This window comes from Tupaia chinensis, unplaced genomic scaffold (assembly GCF_000334495.1).
Source record: "Tupaia chinensis unplaced genomic scaffold, TupChi_1.0 Scaffold143728_1, whole genome shotgun sequence".
Lineage (NCBI taxonomy): Eukaryota > Metazoa > Chordata > Mammalia > Scandentia > Tupaiidae > Tupaia > Tupaia belangeri.
In genome coordinates this window covers 1,558,587-1,573,856 of record NW_006203577.1, presented here as the reverse complement: position 1 = coordinate 1,573,856, position 15,270 = coordinate 1,558,587, and the positions used below count along the sequence as shown (strand labels likewise).

The 15,270-nt window shown below is 46.2% G+C and overlaps 1 protein-coding gene across 2 annotated transcripts in view; it reads left to right on the top strand.

The window, feature by feature from the left end:
• ETV6 (ETS variant transcription factor 6) overlaps nt 1-15,270 on the top strand; it is a 286,904-nt gene that overhangs the window by 112,508 nt on the left and 159,126 nt on the right. The window contains exon 2 of one of the 2 annotated variants that reach the window (XM_006164802.3): nt 9,499-9,625. In XM_006164802.3, the coding sequence (XP_006164864.1) occupies nt 9,499-9,625 (127 nt within the window). Of the gene's footprint in view, nt 1-9,495; nt 9,626-15,270 lie in introns of both variants that reach the window. The other variant, XM_006164801.3, reaches the window with a different exon arrangement.

The window sequence follows — 15,270 nt, the reverse complement described above, 5'->3', positions numbered from 1 at the left end:
GCCCGCTCTCTCTCTTCCTTTAACAAGACTAACAGGATAGAGCCATTAGAGAAAGAAAGGAAAAAGGGCAAAGCCTTGAGTGCTGCCGGAATAGAAAGAAGAACGCTAGTGGAGGAGGAGGTGGAGGGTTTAGGAGACCAGAGAGAGCAGGTGAGGGAGGGGTGTCCATGGTTAACGAATGCACAGGGTCCAGAGGCACCCTTTGAGCTGCCACTGTCTGCAGGCGTCCGATCCTCGGCCTTTTCTCCACTCAGGTTTAGGCCTCAGAAGTCCCTGGGGGACTGCCCACCCCGGAGGCGCTGTGAGCGCTGAACAGGAGCAGTCACGTGGTGTGGGCCCTGCCTGGAAGGTATCTCTCCTGTGGGGGGAGAAATGGAGACGCTCTCTGTAATGGTGCCCTTGGTACAACTAAATAGCAGCTCTCTCAGTTCATTACTTGATAGCCTCAGGCAGGGACAACGCAGATTGGCTAATTGCAATAGCCAAACCATTAAAGGGAATCGCATTAATGGAGGAGAAAGCAGCTAATAAAGAGGCGAACTTGGCCACTTTGTTGTGCCCAGGATACAAGCTGCTGTTAATTTAAGTACCTGTTTCTTCTGCTAGTAGAAATAGTTAGGGAAAAAGGATTTAGTGACCCTCTTTCAATGGTGGATGCAAACGTGCAGCGCAGGGGCATTTCTGGATAAATGCAACAGCAAGGCTTTGTTTCTCCAGGGGTAGCCCGCGATGGTCTTGTATAAAATCACATGGCTCTTCCTATCTAGAAAGTGCAGTGGGACAGACCCTTAAGGGGTTTCAACGCACAGCGATAGGGGAGGCTGAGCCCCTCTGTTCTCTGCTTTGAGCAAAAGCGACCATCTGCATCAGGGCAGGGATTAGAGGTGCAGTCTTGGGCTGTGGAATGGCGTGAATTTAATGTGCCCATCCAGGTCTAAAGCTCGCAACCTTGCCTGCATTTGCATCGGCGCTGGGTTCCAGCCAAATGAGCTAACCATCCGTGTGTCCTCACACCAGGGCGATTTTGTAGACCTCCCTGAAAACCACAACGTGGCATTGAAAGGAAGCACAACTTTAGATTCTGTTTACCACTCATGTCGGAAATAATCTAAGAAACTCAGGAGGTGGGGGGAAAAGAATTTCATGGCATCCCAGGAGTGGAAAGGATCTTAATTAAAATGTCTTAAAATTGGAACAATCAAGAAATCTATTTGAGTTTTTTTTTTTTTTTTTTTGCTTTTGGAGCTTATCTTTAAAAGGATTGCTCCTAGTTCTAGAAAATGGTGCTTTTTTAAAGTTACATTTAGTAGCTCTCCAGGATCCTGTGAGGGGATTTGGGGACTAATTGGTATAAGAGGGGATCGTGATAGTCATTTTTTATTTGGAGCTGTTCCATCCTTTGTGTATTTAAGCAGCTCAGACTTGCCAGGGGTTGTGTGGAAGCTGCACTGAGGCGCTAGAAGGAACTTTGACGTTCTGATCCTTGAGTGCCTTCCCAGTGCGGGAAATCCTTTTAGAGTAGTAACCTTCCAGCCTCAGCGTAAATCAGCTTTTGGGAGACAATCAGTCGCACACGTATTTGGAACCCTCAGCTGATAAAAAGACTTTTCTGGGCCAGCTGGCAGCATGGTGGTTAAGGTGCTGGAGCTCACATGGCCGACGGCACGGTTCAAGTTATAGATTCGGTAACTTGAAAAGTGTACCTGGAGCGGGAACCAGCAGTTAGCGTAATGGCTATGTCGCTGGACTCCCACATAGTCGACCGCGGTTCACGTCCCGGACCCGGTAGCTTAAAACTCACGCCGGGCGCGTGTGCGTGCGTGCCCAGGATCCCGAGAGGAGAATGGAGGAGAAGGGATTGCGGCGTGACCATCCCCCCTGGGGGGTGATTTCTCGCTTTCTGTCTCTATGTCTCTCTCTGTCTGTCTGGTGAGCGCACGCTCCCTATAGTGAAAACCTCTCAAAAAAAAAAAAAAAAAAGTGTACCTGGAGCATGTGCTTGTGTGCCCAAAGTCCCCAGAGAATAGAGGAGAAGGGTTTGCAGTGTAGTCATCCCCCTCCCAAGGGTGCTTTCTCACTTTCTCCCCTTCCCTGGGAACTACATGCTTCCTGTCACAAGATTTGAAAAAAACGTCTTTCTTCTATTGCACAGATATAGTTGCTGGCTATGCCCTCTGTGTTGATATAAGGAAGTCGTAAATTCTTTTTAAATAAAGTTTATTTTTTTTTTAATGCGAAAAAGAGAGCAAGAAACAGGCATCCCTCTCAAGGTCCCCATGCCATGATCCTCCCTGAGTTCCTGCAGGCTGTGATCAAGGGCATGCATACGAGTGCCATGGTCAGGGAGGACTTGGGATGTGAACCTGGGACCCTTTCCATGTCAGTCTATCTGACCATCACCTGGCTCCTAAGCCTCAAGTCTTCCTTATATATTTGAACACATCTCCAAGGATCCTTTGCATCTTTTTTCCCCATAGGCCACATGTATTCTTAATTAACGTCTTTGCCCATTCCTCATCGGGGAATATCCATCTTCAGGCCTTTGGAGAAGTCCTGTTCCACCCGGGACTGCTGTGATTTCTAGAGGTAGCCTTGTCTCCTGGGTGTACCGATCTGCCCGCTCCCTGAACGAAATACGTGTTGACAGGCTCTTTCCTCCTCGGTGCACCTATTTATCTCACCTGTACAGTTAGATTTGCTGCTCTTAGATAACTGGAAAGAAGTTGAGTGAGGGAAATGTGTTTTTTTGTTGTTGTTGTTGTTGCGGAAAGAAGTTGAGTGAGGGAAATGTGTTTTTGTTGTTGTTGTTGTTAAGGAAAATTTTAGGGGGGCAGCTCTGTGGCACAGCAGTTAAGCCCTGCACAAAGGAAGCTGGATCCTATGTGGCTGACTGTGGTTCAAGTCTGAGCACCAGTGACTTGAAAAACATACCAGGTACATGTGTGCATGACCAAAACTCCACAGGATGGAGAAATGGAGGAGGGATTGTGGCATGACCACATTCCTTGAGGGTGCTTTCTCTCTCTCTCTCTCTCTCTCTCTCTCTCTTCTCTCTCTCTCTCCTCTTTCTTGGGTGAGTGCATGTACCCTCTGGCAATTAAGAAAAAAGAAGGAAAGGAAAAGAAAATGTTAGGGATTAAAAAGGAACAAATATTTGATTCGAAAATACTGAAGATATGATTTCTGTTCAATCTGAAATTATCATAGGCACAAGCAATTTGTGAATGCCCTGGCACCCCTGTATCCCACAGTTCATACAGATTGCTGGGTGAACTCTCCTGGCTACTTCTCTTCATCGGTCATGCCAGGGGAACCTCCCCATAAGCCATGCTGAGTCCTCTCCCTTCGGCTCGGTGTATTTACACCCTCAATCTGTGTTCTACATCGGATAAGCATTGGGCTTCAGGATAAGCACCCTGGCTTTGGTGGCTGTGCGAGTGAGCCCCAGGAGTCCCACTGGGATTCTGTGAGGTACGGGGACGCAAAGCTGTGCCCTATTCCAAAGCTGCCACCATTCTTTACAAGCTCGAACTTCTCTCTTAGAATTCCCCAACGTAAGTTGTGAAGCCGTCATCAACTAGCTGGTATCATTTAGATGCAGTTTCTTATGTCTCTTCTTTATGCGAAGCAGGTCAGGGAAGTGCAGTTTGACAGGCCCGTCCCCAGATTCCAGCAGTACTGTCTCCAGTGACTCCAACAGGTAGCTCAGCCCCTGTGACCTTCAGCTTGGATTCCTCACTGGGGAACAGAGAGAACGGTGCCTTTCTTGCATGGTTATCATGAGGACGAAATAGAAGACAGGCTTCACTGGAAGCACATCCCACGTGTTCCTTTACTGTCGGCTCCTTTCCTTTTCCTGATAGGAATTGTGAGAGGTGTAAGTACTTATGTATGAGTACCTGTTTTTATGGGTAAAATGAGAGAGGTTTTTTTTTAATTTGCTATAGGATGCATGGACTCATCAGAGAGAGAGAGAGAGAAAGTGGGAAATCACACCCCCTCCCAGCCAAAAAAGAACTTGGATAACTGTATATTCAAGCTTCAGTTTAGTAAATCTTTTTTTTTTTTTTTGGAAAGGTTTTCGCTATAGCGCTTGCCAGAAAGACAGAGACAGACAGAGACAGAAAGCGCAAAATCAACCCCAGGGGGGACGGTCATGCCGCAATCCCTTCTCCTCCATTCTCCTCTCAGGATCTTGGGCACGCACGCACATGCGCCCAGCGTGAGTTTAAGCCACCGGATCCAGGACTGGAACCGCAGTCGACTACGTGAGAGTCCAGCAACATAGGCATTACGCCAACTGTTGGTCCTCAGTTTAGTAAATCCCAAGAAATAGTTTTCTGTAGAAGAGATGTCTTCTGTTTAGTCTGTAGAAGTTGGCTATCATACATGCGTCAGGAGAGCTTCCCCAAAAAGCATTCTTAAAATGTTCAGGTGGAAGAGATCCTTCCCTCACAATACTGACCACTCTGTCGCTGGTACCTGCTGCTTCCCATCTTGTCTGCTTGCAGGTTGTCATCACAGTGATGGGGCACCAAAGTGCAAAAGTATAAAAGGGTACCTGGCATTTTGACCAGCGCTCCCTGGAAAATGACCACCATTGTGCTCTGTGTCACATGTCCTCCCAGAACCTTGAACACAGCCTTCAGAAACCATTACTGCTGGCCGTCTTGACATTTGCAGTGGGGCTGGGGACAGTGTCTAGAAAAAGCTCCTAAGTCAAGGATACCTGGGTTCTGCAGTAGAGGAATCTTTCCTTTTTTTTTTCCTTTTTTTGGAGAGGTTTTTGCCATAGGGCACATGTGCTCGCCAGAAAGACAGAGAGAGACAGAGAGACAGAAACCGAGAAATCACCCCCCAGGGGGGATGGCCACACCGCAATCCCTTCTCCTCCATTCTCCTCTCGGGATCCTGGGCATGCACACACACACACCCAGCGTGAGTTAAAGCCACCGGCTCCAGGACTCGAACCGCTGTCGACTACATGGGAGTCCAGTGACATAGCCATTATGCTAACTGCTGGTCCCAGTAGAGGAATCTTTTAAATTACCTATAAAGGTTCTTTCTGCAGATATAACCAATTTTATTTCTGTTTTCCTGAAGTCCAGAAATGCTTTTTTACTTCTAGAAGATTAATATTTAGTTAATCACAGATATAGCCAACCTTATTCCCTTTTCCTGAAGTCCAAGAATGATTTTTTCTTTATTTTTATTTTTTGAGAGGTTTTTGCTATAGGGCGTGTGCGCTTGCCAGAAAGACAAAGAGAGACAGAAACAGACAGTGAGAATCACCCCCTAGGGGGATGGCCACTTTTTTCTTTATTTTTATTTTTTGAGAGGTTTTTGCTATAGGGCGTGTGCGCTTGCCAGAAAGACAAAGAGAGACAGAAACAGACAGTGAGAATCACCCCCTAGGGGGATGGCCACGTTGCAGTCCCTTCTCTTCCGTTCTTCTCTCGGGATCTTGGGCACGCATGCACATGCGCCTGGCGTTTAAGCCACTGGGTCTGAGATTTGAACCGTGGTCAACTACGTGGGAGTTCAGCAACATAGCCATTATGCCAGCTGCTGGTCCCTGATTTTCTCTTTATTTCTAGAGGGTTAATATTAGTTAGCAAGAGGCTGTAAGTTTTCTAGTCCCTCAGCCTTCTCAAAGACTTAATGATATAAAAACAAATCTATAAATATACTAAGGGAATCCCTGTAAATTATAGAAACTTTATAGTGAATAATTTTGAAAAGGAAAGACTTTTTCAGTAACAATAATAGTCTTTTTTTTTTTTCCCCATTCTGTAAAATGCAGGCTGGGGGATGGGAAGGGGATGGAATGGGATGCTGTTCCCCTGCTGAGTACAAAATGCATATGCTGTTTTATGTGGAAGTCACGGGTTCCTAATTATCCAGTTTAAAAATGAGCAGAATTCAGTGAGTACCCTTCATTGGCCCTTCATGGTTTGGGGAGGAAAGAAGAGGCAGAAGTCATTTTGGTTTCTGTACTTGCACTTTCAGGAGAGAACCCTACTCTGTTCTCTCTCTCTTTAAAGCTTTCTATAATGGTTAGTCAAATTTACATTTCAACCCTTGCCTAAAACCATCTTCAGCCTTATTTTTCTCCGTTCAGCGTTCTGCAGCTTTTTTCTCTCCCCTTGACACACTTCTCGTAGGTATCTCAGTTGGCCTCAGAAATTTCAGCACACCCATTTCATTTAGCCCACTGGTTTGATAAGTTGTGTCTGCAAATTTGAGAAGAGCGTGCTTTATTTATTAATTTTTCAGCATCTGCACAGTAATGTAACCACATCACGGCATGCTTAAGTCACATTATTGACCTCCGCCAGCAGTTTATCCCCCTACAACACTTGAATGCATTAATATCATTGTAGCATTTTAATTTAATTAGGGCAGTGGTTATAATCCTCTTGGGAACATCATTATCCACTCCCCCCTCACCTTGCCCCCTATAATGTTAAAATAAAGCACCTCTGTTTTTCATTTGGCTGAGAATTTGCTCGAGAGGAGAATGAGCTGTAAGCCCTTACTTTCACTCCCCAACTCCTTTGTTGTTGGGGTTGACTTGAGAAACAGTTGTAAGATTAAAGAGGTTCCCTTTATTTGAGAAATTGGATGTTAGTCTCCTTAAGCTTCTCTGTCTGGATAGCTCTATCTGAGGTCATGGGATTTGTTCCATTTCTGTAATTGCTGATAATCTGCTGATGTGCTATTGTAATCCTTAAGTGTATGGTTAGAGTAACAGAATAAAAAATGAGTCAGCCAAGATTCACAAAAGGAAAGAAGTTAGGTCTGTAATGTGCATTTCCCAGGTGTGTGTTTTATTCTCAGAAAGGAACCTGTGCTCTGAGTGGCATTTCTTTTGGGTCCCCTGATGTCCTGAGGGTGGCTGAACCCAGGTGTGTACTGCCTGCTGACAGGTGGCTTCATCCTAGAAGCACATTTTGGTTTTGCCTCTCTTGGTCAAGGTTACTTCTCTTTTGTTACTGACAAGACTTTTCATTGAACCTTTAAAAAGAACTGCCCAACCTCAGCTACGGTGTCCCAGTCCTGTCCTTCAGCTAAGTGGAGACAGTCTCAGAGAGGAGAGATCAGGGGTTCAGTCATTCAGTCTCTGGCCTTCCTTCTGTAGATTTCATCATGAAAGAGCACAGCTGTCTCCATCGAGAAATGTTGGAATGGAGTGAGAATGGTGTACACTCCCAGAGCAAGCATGGAAGTGTTTTCAGTGTAGCCATACAGTCAGGGAACCAGGCAGAAGTGAAAACACACTGAGCTGTTGTTTCCAAAGAAAGTACAGTGGAAGGAAGGTACGATGTGATATTTTAGCAAGTCAGAATATAAACACTTCAGAGGTAAGACCTAGCTTGACTCTTGTCAGTGGGCTGCAGGTAGATTTCCCAGGAAATGAAATAAAATCTGCTCCGAGGGTTGAATTTCTTCCACCTCAACCTTGATGGTGTTAGGGAACCTAGATACTATGGCCTCTCATTCTTATTGATTAGCTAGAGGATCTTGTGAGTTGCTCCTTGCTTTAAGGGAGAAGCCATTGAACAATAGTAAGAATGTGTATCTTCTTTGTTTCTTGCATTCATGCCATGTCGTTTGAAGACCCTTTGGCTGCACGATATTTTCTTCAACAATAGTTTCACTTCTGCAAAAGTCCTAACAAAACAGAAAGCTATTTCTGGGAATAAAGTTAATGGAAAATAATCTAGAGATCTAATAGGATTCGTGGGTCATGCATGGGTTGAAGAGTATGGAGAATTTGTTCAACAGACTATGTTTGAAACACTTAAAAGCTGATACCAATCTAAAGAAAACTCCTAAGCAAATTTTATATGTGTTTCCCATGCCTGAATTTCTGTTTCTGCTTCTTTCACCCTAAACACCACCAAAACAAACCCTCAAAATTATAACCCATCCTTAAGCAAGCTACTCAAAATACCATGTGATGTTTGATCAAGTTCAAGAAAAGAAAAGTTGAAGGTTTCGCTTCTAGGTGACCTTTTACAAGATGTCTTGATCGATGCAAAATGAAATCCAGGATATATCAGCCTGCCCTTAATTAAGAAATTCTCCAGGAAGCTTTCAGATGTATGTGTAAACAGAAATATCCCAACTGCCCTGGTTGCTGCTAGTGTGTGCCTTAGGGAAGTATGGCGGTTCCATTCGGAAATTACAACAATATGTATATGTTCATTCAAAATCAGAACTTCCTCCCACAACCACCAAACTTTCCAGGCAATGAGCAGAAGAGATGCTTTAATTTGGCTATAGGGCCTGGGGACTTCCCTGCTTCCCTTAGATGAGACGTGAAATGTTAAAGAACTATCTTTCGGAAACATAAACACTCCTTCACTTTAATCTAGGATTTGCTTTTGCTCCTGATTTTGATTTTCATGGTGGCATCTTAGTGATCTTCCCTCTCCAACTCATTTTGGACCTCGTATGTCCCACTTGACTTTGCCCAGTTAAACCACAGAAACCAGCAGAAGTGAACGTTTATGTCTGGACTGCACGTCAAACTAGTTGGTTTGTGGATCTAAGATGTAAATTGCACTGTTGTTGGGCTGAACCCAGCCATTGGTTTCTTGCTATAATTTGCAATATTTTAACTTAGAAGTAATAGCAGCCCTTCCCACTCTGTCCAGTTTGTTCGAATTGATCTAGGAGACTCTGCTTGTTTGAATTCAAACAGGGGCTCTGCCAAAGCCCTCCCCACCTCCTTGGTAGTTGATGAGTATCTTCAGTTTAACAGGACTCTCCTTAAGTTCAGATAATTCTTTGAATGAACTCTGAAAGGAATCATTGATTCTGAGGGGGAGAATGAAGGAACAAGGAGATAGCCGTTAAAGTTGCAGATAATTCCGTGCTTGAAGGTAAAAAAATTAAACGTGGGGTATTTTGGGTTGTGGTGGTTCTACAGAGAAATAGGCCGGCAGTAGAAAAATCTTGCTCATAGATTTATTAGTGACATCTAGAACGCATCTTCGAACCCATCATCTGCCGTTTAGCTGACTCTCTTGGATCTATGTATAGCATCATACTTTGATTAGACGCTGGGGATATTGCCAGAGAAGAGGAAGTGTGTTTTAATGTATGGGTGACATGAGTTACGTGACAGTGGAAAATAGTTTTTGAGAGTGTGGTCTTTTCAGCATTACCTTGGGCCTATTTGTCATTCCCTCACCTTTGTCCTCCCTCTTGACTCAAACCAACCATAGGGATTCACATCCATTGACCCCAGCCGGAAGGAATAGCCCTATTTTTTAGCCTTTCCAGAGTTTTGTTATAAATGCCAAATGTTGAGCATCTGAAAGACAAGTGTGTACAGTCTCTGAGAGACACAGAGAGAGGCTGTTTGCAAAGTCCGCGCTCCAAATGTACCCCCTCCTGTGCCCCCTCCCCCATGGTCTCACACCTCCATTCCATGCGTTCACTGTCTTTTTCCCCCTCCCCTCTCCCTGCCCTTATTTCTAACAGCAGGAACGAATTTCATATACACCTCCAGAGAGCCCGGTGCCGAGTTACGCTTCCTCGACTCCACTTCATGTTCCAGTGCCTCGAGCGCTCAGGATGGAGGAAGACTCGATCCGCCTGCCAGCGCACCTGCGTGAGTGTGGGCACTGCAGCCGGCCGCCCGGGGGCGGGCACACACAGGGGGACCCAGGGGCAAGCCGCCTGCTGGCGGGACGGGCGTGGCGGGTGAGCCAGAGAGGGGAAGCTGCGAGATGATTTTCACACTGGGCAAGTGACTTCAAGGCTCCTCGGCCATGCTGCCTCGGAATCCGCCCCCACTCCGAGTGGCTTTTTGAAAAGTTTGAGATTCCTGCCGGTCGTTTCCCAGCATACTCATTCTGTCTCTGTGACATGGTGCAGAAGGAATCCAGCAGCGTGATATAGAGCAGAGTCAGCTAAGTGTCCTAATAGGCAAAGTGATCTCCCCTGCCCCCCTAAAAAAAGTTTGCCTCAAGTCACACCTTTCGGGTTTTCTTAGGTTCGAATTTTAGCTCGGTGTCTGAGCCAGACTTCCTGCTTTGCTTTTAGGCACGTGTTCTTCTTTTCTCCAGAGACCTCCCCTCACCCTTTGGCCAGACCCGCTGCTTTTCCTCACTTTATATTTCTATATGGGGCCTTTCTCCTGGTTCTTCTTTCCTTCTCTCTTCTCTTGCTTCTCTGGCGCTTACCTTGCCATGAGAGCCTTGGTTTGTAGCATTCCCACCTTTCTCTCCCAAATCTCCCCTACCCCTGTCTCTACCTGCTCCCCTTTGCGTCCTCACCTGCAGCACGTGGAGCTGAGCCAGCACACCTGTGCGACTGCTGCTGGTCTCCGAACAGCTGACACCTGTCACGTCCTTTCTGCCTGACTTCTTGTGCATCTTGCCCTGCCACCCAGCCCAGGTGATAACTGGGGCAGAAACCGCTGGGAAAATGAATCACCTCACTCCCATTCTAATCATGGTATCCAAGGAAATGCCCAATTTCTGGCTTGCCTGTTGTCCTGAGGGCACAAGTCCAGGTCATGGAGGACGCCGGGGCTCACCTTGGCCCTTCCCTTGTTGATTCCCAGTGACTTTGATGGTGGCATGATGGTGCCCGCTGTCTCTCTAGTGTGGTGATGCTACCCAGGTTATTCTGCCACTCTCCTTTCATCCCTCCTCCGAAGGTGCTTGGGGACAGAAGAGAGCGATAGGCGACAGAGAATGCAGGCTCTTTTCCCTCTCTGTGACAGGGAAGTCAGATGACTGATGCTGCGGGGTCCTGGGGAGGCATTGCTGGTTCATCTCCTCTGCACCATAGTAAGAATGGTTTCTGGATTTTTGCACAGTTAGGTGCATGAGAATTCTCTTCCTGTTTGCTATGCAGTGTTTACAGAATTAGTAACTATGGCCAAGACATTTCTTCTTCACTTGGGTGGGGAGGTCCCACTCTACTATAAGCTCCACAGTGAATTTTTAAAGAAGAGGTTGGACTAGAACCAGTAGTTGGTTATGTCGCTGGACTCCCATGTAGTCAACCGTGGTTCGAGTCCCGGACCAGTTGCTTCAACTCATGCTGGGCATGTGTGCACGAGTGCCCAAGATCCCAAGAGAATAATTGAGGAGAAGGGATTGCGGCATGGCCATCCCCCCTGGGGGGTGATTTCTTGCTTTCTCTCTCTCTCTCTTTCTGGCAAGCGCATGCGCCCTATAGCAAAACCTCTCCAAAAAAAAAGAAGAGGTTGGACTGTAAAGGTGCCTGAGTCCTGACTGCCTGCACTGTTGTCCTTGGTCACCTGGAGTGTTATGGTCATAGGAGCTTTCCCTGTAGAGGTCATCTTGTGACCCGTGTGACATCTCAGGTGTGTTCACTTCAGGACGGAGCACACCCATGCCATGTACCTAATCTCATTCATTCATTCATTCCACAAGTAGTTACTAGTTACCTATTCCATGCCAGGCTCTTTTCTAGATATCAGGGGTACAAAAATGAACAAAGCAAACAAAAGTCTCTGCCCTTGTGGAGTTGAAATACTGGTATATACAGAAAAAAATGACAAACACTTGTCCCAAACAGGTTGAGGTTTGTTTCTTCCATAACTTTTTATTCCTGTATTTTGCAACATCCCCTAAAGAAGCCCTAACTCCCTGGGTCACATGTGGATGCCTTGACGTACGTAAGCTTGTTGCCAGAAACTTGTCTCTCCGTAAGAGGTTATGATGTAAAACAACCAACCAGACAGACACACAGACCTGGCAGGCAGCAGGTGTGAGCTCACAGCTAGCACTGCTGTTGGAATGTGAGTCAGTAATGCAGTCTTCCCTGCGTACAGTGCTGTTTGGACAAGAGAATGTTTAACGGCCCTCCTAACTTTAAAGTATTATGATTCTCATTTCAAGCATCATTCTCCTTACATGGAACTGTTTCTTCCCTATCAACTTTTAAATTTTTTCCTGAGTAGACAGTTTCCTCTCTGAGCCACATCTGTTCTCGTACCAGTGTTTTACTAGCTCCGACTATGTGCCTAATACACAACCATAATAGCTCATGTTTATTGTGGGACTACTTGGTGCCAGGCATTACGTAAGGCACGAACTCCTGTAAGTGGATTATTTTATTTCATTCACACAGCAATGCCTAGAAGGTAGGTCTTCTTATCTCATGTCACACATAAAAATTTAGAATTTTTTTTAAGTTTGTTATTTATTTTAGATGAGAGAGAGCGGCAACAAGGATCCCTAACAGGGTCTTCCCATGCCACAATCCCCTCCCAGCCAGACAAGATTATGAGTGTACTGGAGTGTTCAGGTTGACCGAGGATCAGAACCCCAGGCCTTCCTCTATGGCTCCAGCATCATGTAGTGGTGCTTAACTGCTTGAGCCACTGTGGCCAGACCAAAGGCTTAGAGAATTTAAGTAATTTTTCAAGGTCAGTTACAGAACTAGTAAGAAGAAGAGTCAGGATTCAAATACAGCTGTCTGACTCCAGAGCCCAGGTGCATACCATTATGCCACCATATGTGTTTAAAACTATATCTTTTATTGCCAGAGGGTACATGCCAGAGAGACAGAGAGAAAACTCCCCTTTGGGGGGCATGGCCACTTTCCCCTCCATTTCCCCATTCTGCCTGGTTTTGGGGTACACATGTACTGCATCTGGTATGTTTTTCTTTCTTTCTTTCCTTTTTTTGAGAGATTTTTGCTATAGGGCATGTGTGCTCACCAGAGAAACAGAGATAGAAAGCGAGAAATCACCCCTGATGGGGGAATGACCATGCCGCAATCCTTCTCCTCTGTTTTCCTCCTGGGATTCTGGGCACCCATGTATACATGTCTGGTGTGAGTTTGAGTTTTAAGCCGTTGTGTCTGGGACTTGGATCCCATTCGGCCGTGTGGGATTCTAGTGCCTTAACCACTACACCCTCTGCTGGCCCTATCTGGCATGTTTTTCAAGCTGCAGGAGCTAGGCTTCTAACTTCACTTGACCATGTGTGATCTGGCTCCCCATGCACAGGTCCTAACCACTAGGCTATGGGGTCAATCCCTACAAAATAGTTTCTGGATGAATAAATTCAGAGTTGACATTTAGCCAGTATTCACTGATGTAGCTATTGCACTGGTTTGTGGCTAGAATCTATTCTAACTGTTGTTCTGTCTGTCCCATTGTTGAACAGGAGAAACAGAGATAGAAAGCGAGCGGATGGATGGTGGATGATGGATGGATGGATGGATGGATAGATGGATGATGGATGCATGTATGGATGGATGGATGGATGGTCCCCACACAGATAGTATAGTAATAAACGTAGAGCACATCAGTGCTGGCCTTAGAACAGAATCAATGGTTAGATTGTGGATTCAGGTCAGGGTAATAATGATTTTGCCTGAGGACTCCTCCATGGCAAGCTCACCTTAGATACCTCTCTCCACGTGAGCCCTGGGCGCCACCATTGGTTCTGACATCTGGAATGCATCCTCTCCAAGTGGAGGTTCCCAGGCTCCTGCTGTTTACCCTCAGCTGGGGCTTTCCGTGTGAGGCGAGCCTCCCTCCTCCGCTGCTGTCCCAGTACAGAGCCGCTGGTTGTGCTATTTGAGACGAGCATGGAGGCCCTACCATGGCTGAGACTGTGCCACACACTTGGAGATGCATCCCAGCTGAGTTTCCAAACCCCAAAGAAAATAAATACTCCAACAAGGGTATTGGGTTATTGCTGTTTTAATCTGGGATTCCAGACAGTTCCCAGTGGAATGCTCATGGAAAGTACGGGGAAGAATTTGAAAGCCAACACAGCAGCAGGACATTTATGGTATTGCTAGGTCGAAAGCATTTTTAGCTGCTCGTTTTAAAGAGATACTGACCAGGCTGCTTTGCCTGCAAGTGGATTTCTTTCACCATTGATCAGTGGTCTCCAGAGAAACCCTCTCCTTAACTCCTTCTTTCATCATTCTTTTTTTTAAAGAATTATATATTTAATTTGGTTTATTACTATTACTAGTATTATTTAGTCTACTCTAGGATACGTTTGCACTCACCAGAGAGACAGAGAGAAAGCAAGCTGTGAGGTCCAGGACTCAGACTGCAGTTGACCATGTGGGAGTCCAGTGCTGCAACCACCACACCACCTGCATCTTTCATTCTTAAATCAAAACATACGTATGCCTGTGGTGGAGGGCAGAGGGTGAGACAGGGATCTTAGTACCTGAGATGGTCATACAGAGTCTCTCACTCTTTGCATTCTGCAGTACAGGGCTATAATCAAGCTCGAGACACAGCCTGACCAATTAGCAAGTTATTGAGAAGTGGAAAATGATGCCTTTTGCTTTTGTTTGCCTGTGAGAAAAGCAAAGTGATAAATGGAGCAAAGTGTCAAGTGGTGATTATGGAGGACTTGAAAGGGACTGGTGGGGTAGTCTGGGCTAAAGGGAGGAGCAGAGCCAAGGGGGAGATGCCAGACCCATGCCACTCTGGCCTGACTCAGTGTCCAAACTGCAGGCCGGTGCCTATCACCAGCCCAGCTGCAGAGCTCCCTGGTGCACCAGGAGAGCAAACACAGGATGTGCATTGAGAGGGGAGAAAGGGCATCTTTTTTTTCTTCTTCTTCTTTCATGAAGGGTACTGGAGGTTTTTGTTTTTGTTTTTGTGTTTTTGAAGAGAGGTTTTCTCTATAGGGCAAGTGTGCTTGCCCGAAAGACAGGGATAGAGAGACAGAAAGTGAGAAATCACCCCCCGGGGGGATGGCCATGCCACAATCCCTTCTCCTCCATTCTCCTCTTGGGATCTTGAGCGTGCATACACATGTACCCTGTGTGAGTTTAAGCCACCAGTTCCGGGACTCAAACAGCCATCAATTACGTGGGAGTCCAGCGACGTAACCACTATGCCATCCACCGGTCCCTGAGGTTTTTTTAAGCTTGAGTGTAGACAGGCTAAAGTCCAACAATTACAGCAGACAGGTGGGTAAAGTGTTCCATTCTTTAAAGAGAATATTAGCCTTTTATTACAGCTCAACAGCACTCAAAGGACCAAGGACCCCCGGGGAGTGTCTACCCAAGATCTCTCTTGACTCTAAGTAAAGAGAGGCTGTTGCCTGGAGCAAAGGAGGCCTTTCCCAGTGCTCCCTAGCAGTGTGAGGGAGGGACTTGTTTTCTAGTTTGTCTGCCCAAAGCTCACCTTTTTGTAAATTCCTGGTGGGGAGGATGGTGCTAAAGAAGGCAGCCAAAGGGCCCTTCATGCTGTGGCGGCTGCTTACCCGGTGTCCGCAGCAGCCCTGGTCCACA